General features: G+C 40.7%; 1 protein-coding gene across 2 annotated transcripts; it reads right to left on the bottom strand.

The window, feature by feature from the left end:
• On the bottom strand, positions 1-8,133 carry slc13a5b (solute carrier family 13 member 5b). 2 transcript variants are annotated; one of them, XM_026341014.1, is made up of 12 exons: positions 7,998-8,133; positions 6,875-7,003; positions 6,632-6,768; positions 6,138-6,358; positions 5,865-6,045; positions 5,660-5,782; positions 5,301-5,516; positions 5,093-5,199; positions 4,872-4,993; positions 4,044-4,205; positions 2,819-2,956; positions 1-1,391 (listed from the first exon to the last, which is right to left on the bottom strand). In XM_026341014.1, exons 1-12 carry the CDS (start codon positions 8,094-8,096, stop codon positions 1,266-1,268), a joined length of 1,761 nt encoding a protein of 586 aa, XP_026196799.1. In that variant the 5' UTR covers positions 8,097-8,133; the 3' UTR covers positions 1-1,265. The 2 variants fall into 2 exon arrangements, with proteins under 2 accessions (XP_026196799.1, XP_026196790.1); XM_026341005.1 differs by having other exon boundaries at positions 6,150-6,358; positions 7,998-8,124.
• Between the last annotated feature and the right edge of the window lie 3,982 nt (positions 8,134-12,115).

Genomic DNA, 12,115 nt, shown 5'->3' with positions numbered 1-12,115 from the left:
CTTTCACAAACTTCAAATTCAAATTACAAAATACTGAAGAATAGAAAATACAGTTTTTACAGTGATCATTAAACACCACTTTGCAGCAATTCAGACAGAATTCATTGTGTACACATTCTGCTATTGACTGAAATACTGAAAATGTATTTACAGTACAATAAATCAATATTTTTGTACAAGGCACATAGAGATTTCTTGTTTTTGTACTGAAGTTACATTTTAAAGGTCAGGACATAGAGGTGCACATAGTGAATGATTTGGATGCAAGGGGTCACAAGTTCATGTTTGTTTGTACCCAGGTCTCTGCTACACTCTACACATTAGCTCATCAGGTAACAAAGTGGCTAACCTAACTCATAGACTTTGTTACTTTGAGAGATGAGTATGTAATTATGGTGCTTAAAACATGAAAGAAGTATTCAGACATTTTTAGTAAAAGTAGTGGAGCTACAATGTACAATACCTCAAACAAAATACAAGTCTTGCATTCAGCATTTTACCTCAGTGAAAGGACAGAAGAAAAAATACATCAGAAGGGTTCGAGGAGGCAACAGGACCACTCTGGTCAGTGTTATAGAAATAAATGCAACGTTATTAACATATAAGCAGGATATTAATGATGTATCTGCTTAGGCTAAATATAACAACTGTCTATGCAGTTGAATCTACGATTATGTATCATATGTTACAATTGTTACAAGTGTAAATGCTTGAGTAAAGTATGAGTACCTCTAAATTTGATTTAGGTGCTGCACTTGAATAAATGTGCTGTTTACATTCATCACTTCATAGTGTGCAGTATGGCTATTTGCTAATTATTGTAGATGTGGCTATGCTGTGATTATATGAAACATCTTTGACCTTATGACTTGTTGTACTGATTTTTTTTTTTCATTTCATTCAAGAGGACTTGAATGATGTATCTCCAAATGGCTGTTTAGGGAGTCTTAGTCTTTATTTAGGGATATAAATACTTATATATATATACAATTTCTTTCTTTCTTGGACATTAGGTGTTTTTAAAGTGTAACTTAATTATAATATAGTATAAATAAAATTGTCTCCTACAGCCATCATATTTATCAGTACTTTCTTTTACAAGCACATCAAATGTCGAAGAAAACAAGCCTTGTGGGGCTTGTATCCAAACAGCAGTGGGACACATGCAGTCCTCCAAGTGCTCCTATGCCGTCTCTCTGACCAGAGGTCTTTGTCTGGCAGGAGGACGGGCTGTGTGTGGATCATCTCCCATGGCAGGACCATGTTCACACCCCCGTGACATTGGCCCAGGTGGGGACAGAGTCCAGGTTAAACATGGCCTTGCCCCAGCTGTTAATGGCCAGTGTGATGCAAAGGATGCCGATGATATTCATGACTATTCCTGTTTTAGCCTGGAAGACAAGAAAGAGATAAGAGCTAGTTTAACGACTTGAGAAATAGACACATATCACAAATGTTGTGAAATGTTAGATGAGATGACTGATACCGCCTTGTCTTTGATTTCTTGATGATCAGTTAGGGCTGCTCAGCATGAATACTGAAAACTAAGCAACGGCTGGCCCAGCCCTGTCCAAAGGTAACTGGAGGTAACACTGCTGCCTGCCACGTTTTGCTGTTTTGTTTTGGCACAATGTGTTAATTATTCACCTTTGCACAAGTTAGGCTCCAACTGAAGAAATGGTAAAAGGCTAATCAAGGTGGTAATCACTAAATATTTAGCAATTTTGTAGCTGTCGTAGGTTTTCATGCTGAAATCACGTGTGAAGCATTTTTAAACCATTTTAAGTGATTTCAGTTCATCAAAGATGAATTATACCTCTATAAATTAATTCTGTGGCAGTCTAGACCAAATAAACTAATAAAACAAACATAGAGCTGTAAAGATGCTGGAAGGCAGGTTATTGTTTACTTTGGACAGAGCCAGTTTAGCTGTTTACACCACTCACTTTATACTACATTAAATTAACTTGCTGGTGCTAGTTTCATGATTGCCTTAAAGATATCAAGGTGAGTTCTGTGATCAGCGAGAGGCTGAGGCGCCACTCAGGCTCTCTCTTGACAGTTGGTGTCTTTGCTGTTTGAGGTGAATCACTACAGAGCACAGTGTTCAGATTCACAAACATAAGCTCAGCATTTGCTCTGCTGAAATGACAGAGTCCCAGTTTTTCACTTCTGGTTTAAAACACCAGTAAGGCGTCCATATGAACGCTGGAAGAGGTCATACCCCCATCACCTCCATGGCATTGATGGAGCTCAACATCCACAGTCGTTGTTCTGTACAAAAAATGTATGTAAAGCTAATATGAAGCAAATATTTCTTTTAATCTTTCAAAAGAATTTTTGGTGTAAAATAATTTCTCACATTGATTCTTGTTGAGCTGCAGTGGGAGCAAAATGACAAAAGGAGGGAATGTTTAATTAAAAAAGCTAAAGCATTGGAAGATGTTCACTTAATGTGACTGATTTGGAAGATTTAGTCCGTACATTATCTTCGGATAAACATTTTGATACATGCACAGAAAGCGGACTGCTGTTTACTTACATAGAAAGCATCTACAGGACAAATGGAATGATTACAGCACGTAAAACCTGTTTCGTGAGTCATATGGACGTCTGTTGTTGTCCTTTAAGGCTAGTATTGATCAATCCCATCTAACTAATGCACAAGAAATTGCAACCAGGCCACTAAAAAGCGTCAGCTCACGAGTCGAACGAGCGTGTCTACGAACACAAGTCTAACAGCTGCCTTAAAGTGACGGCATTACGCGTTCAACATATAATTTACTGGAGAAACAGAACAAACCACCGCTATACTCACCATGTCAGCAACTTTGAGGTAGCCATAAGAGAAGACTATTGCATTTGGAGGCGTAGCAACAGGCAGCATGAAGGCAAATGAGGCACTCAGAGTACAGGGCACCATGACGTACAGCGGATTGATGCCAATCGACTGAGACTGCAATAATCACACAGAAAGACGGAGACAGGGATGAACACAGCCTTGATCGCAAAATCCCACACTCCTCAGTCTGGCTATTTTCCTGCAACTGTAATCACTGACTCATAACTCAGACTGAAATGTGTGCAATTCTGTGCAGAGTGAAAACTCTCATTAGGTGGGTGTAATTAAGATGTAATTCCTGTAAACTCGGGGCCGAGTCATGAGAGTTAAAATAGAAAAGCACTACATATGTAGCGATAATGGCAGACTACAAGGATGCAGAAAACATCACTCTGTGGAATTTGCTTTTGAATTACATATCCCACAGCACAGTAGCGTACAAGTGCACAGTAATTTCTGGTTCTCAAAATAAACAAAGGGTGAAAACAAAGACTGACTTAAACTTTATACTTACTGTAGTCTTCTTTAAACTGGAGGCTGTAAATCTAGTCACCGCGATGACAGTGTTTTGTCATTTTAGATGTATTTTGTTTAAATCAAATGAAAATGATTCACTTGACAGGATGACACACAAAGTGACATGCCGCAAACCATGGCTGCCACAAAATGTCATCTTTTCCGCTTTCAGCTGCATGTAACTGACCAGATACTCTTTTCTTTCCATCTCTGTTTCAACACGAGGTTTGTTCATCCTTGTGCATCTACTTGGCGTAGCCCTCGATAAATATTTATCTGAATACTGCTTGGCACAGCCTTTTGAAACGCAGCTATGGCGTTCTCTAGCAGGCACAGTAATGCCATTCTCCAGCAGCAGCGGGGTGGGCAGGGGTGAATTGGTGTCTTTGGCAGGTTAATAATGGAAGGAGGGGCCCAGGGAAAGGGACCAAACATATTCAGCCTGAATGACCAAATAGTTGGGTAACCAAACAAGGGAAAATAGGCCGGTTCCCACTGCAAGTAGTTTTCAGTGCTGAACTCCAATTGAGGCAATTGGTTCAAAAGAAATTACGCTGGGACGCACTTCACCCCACTGAACTACTGCTGCCACACAGAACAGTGTGTCTCAGGCAGGCTGAGATCCTGCCTCTGCTCCAGCTTTGTTCATCAAACACATTTTTACTCTCTCTCTCTGAGAACTTACCATTGAAGCTAAGATAGGTAGGAAGAGCGTCGCTGTGGCCACATTACTAGTGCATTCAGTGAATGTAGCAATCAGTAGGCATAAAATGATAGCAATTGCCCAAGGAGGGATGCTTTGGAGCGGTGTCATCTGACTTCCCAGCCATTTCGACAGTCCTGACTCCTAAAGGGATATACATAACATAATCACATGCACTGTCTGCAAATATACTTCTAGTCTTCAACTATGCACTTGTTGACACTTGCTTACTGTCTCGGAGTACTCTGGATTGTAGGTAATACAAAGGATTGACATGTATAATCAGTGGTAATGAATATGAAGTAAAAAAAAAAACAAACAATAAAATAAAACAAGATGTTTAATTTGCATTTGAAGTAATGTTTCCTATACATGTCTTGCACATAAAGAGCCAATAGCAATGGAATGAATGGAACAACTGCGACGAGAGCAGTGACTGAAAATGTAACGTACAGTGAATGGCTGTTTCTGAAAAAACACAAGGAAAAAATAAAAACAAACTAGGTTTGATTTCTTAAAAATGAGTTAAAGCTACGAAACATAACTTAGGTTAGCACTAGCATGAGACTTGGAATCAATCCACTACTTTGATCTAACTCTGCTTTGCGCTGTGCACAAATCAGATCATGCAAGAAAACCTAATAACCAAGTAGACATATTTGCTATACTTTCATTGGAGGGGATCGCCTCACTCAGCTAACACTGACGTCCCTAACACACATCCATCTCCACAGACAATAATATTCTTATCTTAATGTGTGTGGGCTTTTGGCCCATTTCCCCCTCAACATTAGGGCCACTGCTACTTACATCGCTGCCTTTGGCTAGAGCAAAACCTCCTCCAAGAAGAAACACGATGCCCCACGGTAACTTCTTCTGGGCGACTTTCCAGGTGAGCAGAGGTGGAGTTGGGCCCACATTCTGATGGGGTGCTAGCGATTGAACAAATTCAATGTGAGTGTTGAATTGCTGTACAGTCCCTTTTCTAACCTAACTAACCTAATCCATAGTCTTCCAGAATGACGGCTCACCAAGGTTAAATTGTTGGCGTCTCCACGAACAGAATCTTGGGGGTTTAGAGGGGAGAACAAAGAGAAGTATAGCGACGAAGATGGCCACGGTGGCATCTGTTACATACCTGAGAGGTGGAGAGAAAGAGAACAAGGGTATATACAAGTTTTACCAGGTAGCTCAATGTATGGCTGAAGAATGACAACTAGACAAAGTCTGGATACAAACTCTTTGGCTTTGGAGTTGAAGATATCTGTCGCCCAGCCAGGAACAAAGCCTGGATCTCTTGTGAACCACAACACCACCAGCAGACTGAAGAGACCCAGGACACTGATCTCCCCAAAAGACATGGGCCCCAGCAGACGATGCTGCTCACAGATCACATTATAGGCGGCAATATCCTTCTCCGTCTTCTCAGCCCCGCAGCCCCAAGTCTTTTTAAAGCTACATGGAGGACACAGGGGAAAGGAAAAAAAAAAAACAGTGTCACTTCTGCACTCAATTACACTCCTGAGGCGGTAAAAGTTTCTTGATGTTGATTCAAGCCTCTGTCACTATAATTAAGCTTTAACCATCACCAAACTCACTTGAATCCCATGAAGACAAACTGCAGCCAAAGCCAGGCCAGCGTGAGCATTAGGATCATGTTAGGGAAGGCAAAGCCGAACCAGGAGGCAAAGTTAATCACATCTCCGTTTTCCGGAAACAGTCTGGGCAAGGTAAATGACAAGTCAAATATTTTCATTAACAAGGTAGTAAATAGTGGACTACTATGTAAAACTGATGACTCACTGGCTCATCTGGCCGCTGAGCACCAGATTGGGACCGGTTCCTGTCAGTGTGGCGGTGCCTCCGATGCTGGCAGCGTAACAAACACACAGGGTCATCCCTTTACACATTCTCCGCCTTTCTGCTGCCTCCTTATGCCTGGCAGCCTCCACTGCAGCGTCTAAGAAAGTCACTACCACCGGGCCTTGGACAAAGAACAGGGAATGAAGCAAAGTAATAGATTTTTAGATATAAAAATGTCCAATACTGTGTGTTTTAGAGGTGGCAGTGGCTCACCTTGTCTCTCACTTTGTTTCTCTGACTGTAGAGGCTGCTTGTTGTCAACCTCTGGTGTCTGGACCGCTTCGTCTGAGCTGAGGATCTGAGGCATTTCTGCCTCGCTGGTGTTCAGCTGTTCCAACACTGCTTGGACAATAGGTACCATCATGGCTGTGGTAGCCGTGTTACTGATCCACATGGACAAGAAGGCCGTGACACCCATGAAACCCAACATCAGGCTGTCGGCAAGCGCCAGAAAACAATACATTAGTGACCTTGAGTTGGAAGACGGTGTATTAAGAGTTTTACAACAACCTGATACAAATGAGGACAATTAATACTGTATGTTTATGACAGCAATGGAAAATCTGAACATGGTTTTCTTATCTACATATATGAGTTGTTTTTTTTTTTTATTTATCAAAGCTGATTAGATACAGTGTGTTTCAGAAATTAAAAATGATACACCAAAGACAGAATGTGCTGTGAAGGAATGAGAGTGAGTAACTCACAGAGCTGGTCGCACACCAACGAGGAGCAGCACCCTCAAGGCGATGCGCTTGTGCAGATTCCAGTGCTCCACAGCAACCGCAACCATCAGTCCCCCCACAAACAACATGTTTGTGTCCTTCAGGTACTGCACACACACCTGAGACAACAGGTTCCCTCACAGATTAAGACGTGTGTGTGTGTGTGTGTGTGCTATTCATCCTTGCTAAGCAAATTCTGCATGCTGCTGCAGTTACTGTACTTACATCTTTGGACTGCATGATTCCAAACAAAGGGAAAAGAAGGACCGGGAGCAGAGCTGTCACAGCCAGTGGCAAGACCTCTGAGCACCAGTACACCGCCATCAGGACTATCACGTATGCACATTTTGCCTCCTGCATGAAACATTGGACAGGCATACAGTGAAATGTGGACATAGACCACACACACACACACACACACACACACACACACACACACACACACACACACACACACACACACACACTCCTCACTTTGTGGTCAGGTCTAAAAACAGTTAATGGGATGTTATGAGGGTTAGGTAAGGTAGGGTAAGGTAAGGGTGCTTCTTGTTGTAATGTTTCTCATCACCTACTGTCTAAATCATACTTCTGAGCCCTCTGAACTCACCTCAAACTTTTATTGTTGAGACACAATCATTTGCTCTGTTTTATTGTTTTGCACCCCCACAATTAAGACGGTTCCCCACTTGCTTGCATGCTTTTTGCAAGCAAGTAACATTAGTCGGTTTCTAGTCTTCATCTCTCTCTCATCTCTCCTCGGGCCCCTCTCTCTCTCCCTCTCTCCACTGTGTCCTACCCACGGCTGCTTTAGGCTGCAGTCTAAGCTTATCATAACATGCTTGCATGGATGCATAACCGCGAGCATGTCTCTAAAGTCACATGTTACGGTAGCTACGTGGACAGATCCGTTGACTCCGTGTTCCCACGCCGGACACGAAGCCTCACGTGAAAAAAAACAAGATGTTCAAACAACAGGACGTCCGAGTTCAGGAGCCCTCATGCGTTTTTTTTTCTCCAAGTGCGCCGCGCTGTGCACTTGTGAGCCGCATCAACAGGTGCAGGAGAGAACCAGCGCGCACTCGTGTGTTGGAAAGGCATTTTAGACAGGCAATGAGAAGTTCATTAAATCCTCGTGAACTTGCATGCACCCGAAACGAAATATCTCCCTAATTAATCTGACGTTATGGAATTATAATAACGAAATCCGAAGAGAAATATATATTTTTACCAAATAGACATCCATTATTTTCTTTATGGCTGATTTACCAAGAGGCAGCTCTCATGCGCCTCAAGTGCATTAGTCAAAGTTGAATCTGAATGAATCTAATTTAGACAATTTACATACCGATGTCCCGATCACTAAAGGCAGAGGAAGAAGAAGACACGGCGCTGAAAAGAGGATCAGTTCATTCTTAATGGAGCGGAGATATTTGAGGCATGCCATCCTAAAACAAAGCGGAGGAAAAAGGAGGCTTTCGCACCATGGATCGCGCTTTTGAGGCGCAGTGGAGAGGAGGAGGGGGGGGAGGGGGAGTCCGAGCAAATTAAAACGAGGGAGAGAGAGAGAGAGAGAGAGAGGAGAGAGAGAGAGAGAGAGACAGGGAGGAGAGAGAGAGAGAGAGAGAGAGAGAGAGGGTTGGGGTGCTTACAGGGGAAGAAAAAAAAGAGTTGGAGATTCCTAGTTATCCACGTCTGGTCGTTGAGTCATGACTCTACTAACAAGAGAGAAGGTCCAGGTGTGACCATGACTCAAGCTCCAGACAAAAGACTCATTAATCTTATTTCTCAGAAGAAGCCACTTTCAAAATAAATGTTCCCCCTCTGCATCACACAACAACACATTTTAGTTCTGATGAGCCCAGTGTGAGGAGCTGATCAGGGATGCTGGCTCTACCTCTGAGTACACTGGGGGACATATTGAGGATTGAGGTTGCTGCACCTGCCTCATCCTACTGCGACAGGTGCTTTTCAGCTTTTCAAGACTTGACAAGTTTATTCTTGATTGTCATCTGAGTGAGTATTAGATGCATGCTCAGCCCTTGCCTCAGAAAAGTTTTACGGGTAGGTCTGTGATACGTCAAGGTCTGAAGTAATAATTAATCCTCCAACAACAACAAGCCACTGAGTCAGGATTTTTTGTGTAACCGTTAATAAAAACATCCTCCCATGTGTTTTTATTTTTATATTACACAGGTCTGGTCATTTGAATCATTGTTATTTTGATGATGGAGCTATGATCTGACATAGTCTATTTCTTATCACTTTTATTTATTATTAGAAAATGATGTCAAATCCAAAGCTGCAACCTGGATTTTTACAAATACTGAGCCCAGATTTCCACAGCGCAGCCCCACCCACCACAGAAGGTTTGAACTTGTAATTGCAATTGTATGGCACTATAAGTAGCCTACATTCCTTAAATTAAGGGGTAAATAGTAAAAAACAAGTAGTTGCCATTCCAAGACTTTTGTGCAATTGCTGCTTCAATTTACTTCAGATGTGTTCAAATGAAAACAAAAAATACATGTGACAATTATTTCAGTGAATAGTGTACCCTGCTTTTCTGATTCTGCTGACCTGAATACTTCAAACCATTTACTGTTAATCAAAAAACACCTCTCTGTCTCCACAGTCCACGGTATTTCAAAGACCTGCTTCCCCCAGAACTATCAGAGTTACATGTAAGAGTCTGTCATTAAACAGCAAAAGAGATTTTAATTTGCTAACAATGCACATTGATGTTATTCTAATGGGAACTGTTTTGGGCACCTCTTCCTCAATTGTAGTCCAGTAAGTTCCATCAAAAAAGCTTTTATTTACCAATGGTCTTTCTATTTTGACACACAGTCAACAGTTATGTGGATTTTCCAGTGTGATGTGTAATTCACACACTCAACTGTAATTGCTGTAAATGTGCCTCTGTGATATGTATTTGGTTTGGCTTTGCTGTCCCTCTTATTTCATGGCACACTGTGAAATTTGCTCTTTGGTTCAAGTTATTCCAAAGTCAGTGGGCCAGATGATTTTTGGTACACAGCAAAAGAAAACTACAATACAAGGAGACTCAAGAAATTGAAAAAAAAAAAGTTTGGTGGTTGTGTGGTAAAAAGGAACTTTGATCCCACTTGTACCATCTCAGATTAACTGTTTTTTTTTAAGCCCTAAAAACCAGTTTGTTCAAAATTTCAAGTTGCATGACCACTAAGTGAATTGCTGTTGCTGTATTATGGTAAATTGGCCAGTGCCTGGAAAGATTTTGTAGCTAGTTACACAAAATGTTTCTAAGGGTCATTTGAGAACATTTGAACCAAGAATATATTAAATATTGGAGTACACGTGTTATAACAGTACATGGCTACATGATGAGGTTCTCTGAGCCAAAAACAACTGATTCCCTTACTTGGCATTTCTGGCTTTACATTGAATTAACAAGTCGCCTATATCATAGCATGTAAACTGATGGCCTTAAAAACGAATTAAATTGAACTAGGAATCGTATTTTGTACTACAGATTACTATTTCAAACAACTAGTAAACATCACGTTAATTAAATATACTGATTGTATCCTAAAAGCACATTTATATGGTTTGGGCTTATTAATGTGATGTTTCGAGCTTGTAAGCTATTTTTAGTGGGTCTACATCAGGTTTACTTGTTCAAACTAGGCAAACTCAGTGCATGAAAAAGGCCAAGTTAGTCTTAGTTCAGTGTGCAACTTCAGTTCTTTAAACAGCTAAACATGACTCAATATTCACATTCCCGTTAGTCATGGTTTAGTTGGTTGGTATACTACACTTCACTATACTACTATAAAGTGTTATAATATCTGCACAATCCTCCTTTTTCTACTAACAGGATTGTGCTGATTAGCTCTAATTACAAGGTGCTCAGATTAAGTCCCGTCACAGTGTAAATTTGCAAATGCCAGCAGTGGTAAAAGTGCAGGTGGAGACAAAAAGATCAATGTTTTTAGCTTTTCAGCTATGTTGAGTCAGTGTGACACCAGGTCTGAACAGTGCCACAAGGTTTAGATCAAGCTGATACTTGTACGTTTTTAAGGTCAAAATTGGCTGCTTTAAGTTAGAAAAACTTTGAATTGTTCATATTTTAGTTGTAAATGATCACCCATGTAGCGTCTAGAAGACCACATAAGTAAGTAAGTAAATGTAAAGATTAGAACAGCATCATTCATAGTGACGGACAAAAGTAGAAAAAGTATGCATCGCAGGGCTACTGTAATGCTAAGAAATACAAAGCACAGTTGCTATGTCGAATTTTTCAGCAGTGATTTCTTTAAACCAGAGCCCACACTGTACTTTGGAACATAAAACACATTCTGCGCGCCAGTTCTATAAAACTACTAAGAGCACGGCTAAGAGGAGAACATGAAATGCTGAGCCATGGAATGTCATGTTCTTCGGCTGTGTGTTTTCTGTAAAAGTGCTGACAGTAATTATGCTGCATTGGTGGTATGCTGAGATGAGAGAAGCTTTTAATTTGTGTCCCTATAATTGTGAGTCTACAACACACTGTGGGATTCATGCCTATAGGCTCTTTTTTTTTTTTTTTTTTTACCAAATTTGACCATTTGAGTCCATTTGATGAACTTTGACACCACCAGATATTTTTTTTCAGCATCAGCAAGACATCCAAACATAAAACTTTGCATACTAAAATGCGGTGACCTTTGCACGCCATTCAGGAAAGCACTGTGCCATTTGCTGACAACAGAAGAACTCGTACAATACAATAAAAAATGATTGCCGACTGTGAAATGTACATGTTGATGGTTCTTGTTTATTACATTTCTCAATTCCACATCCATTTAATCCATTAAATATAACATGACATAAGATAGAATTTTGCATTTTAATATCACAATAGACCAGAGAAACACTTGTGCACTCACTATCAAAGCCTGTTTATGTATAGTTAAGTGTCAATCTGAAAATCCCTGTAAATGGCAAGACTTAGTTTGTGAGAAGATTAATCAGTATCAGACTAACGAGAAATAAAGCAGGTTTATTAACACTGATGTGATAAAAATGCTGACTTCAGTGTTGAGCAAGTCAAACAGTGATTAAATTTGGCTGCCAACCATCAGTTATGGCCACAAGACAACAATACATTGTGTCAAAGTTCAACTGTGGTAGAGAGTGGTGCAAACACATGAAGTCAAGGTTGGAGCCGATAAAGCAAAATAAAAAATCTGATCACTGTAAACTGGCATATTGTAAAATATGTCTCTGAGTGCTGTTACTTTTGTAAATTACACACACAATGCCACCTTGTGGAGATAACTCTCACTTCATCTCCTGACAGCAAATATGTGTCATTTTATGAAGTGTGAGCACAGTTTGTCTCAGTTGCGGCACCAATGCCTGTTTGTTTGCTTGGCAGGTAGGTTGTTCTGAGCATCTTGGAGAACTTCTGTTTATCTAGAGTGTCCAAATTCTTTCTCT

The sequence above is a fragment of the Anabas testudineus genome, chromosome 13 (assembly GCF_900324465.2).
Source record: "Anabas testudineus chromosome 13, fAnaTes1.2, whole genome shotgun sequence".
In the NCBI taxonomy this organism is placed as follows: domain Eukaryota; kingdom Metazoa; phylum Chordata; class Actinopteri; order Anabantiformes; family Anabantidae; genus Anabas; species Anabas testudineus.
This window is presented reverse-complemented; position numbering and strand designations above follow the sequence as displayed.

What these genes read in the sequence shown, in the direction of transcription:
- slc13a5b (XM_026341014.1), bottom strand. Translation starts at nt 8,096, where the DNA reads ATGGCATGCCTCAAATATCTCCGCTCCATTAAGAATGAACTGATCCTC. An exon ending in CTCTAGCCAAAGGCAGCGAT is followed by an intron (nt 4,206 to 4,871) that starts GTAAGTAGCAGT and finishes ATATCCCTTTAG; the next exon opens with GAGTCAGGACTGTCGAAATG. An exon ending in TACCTATCTTAGCTTCAATG is followed by an intron (nt 2,957 to 4,043) that starts GTAAGTTCTCAG and finishes TGATTATTGCAG; the next exon opens with TCTCAGTCGATTGGCATCAA.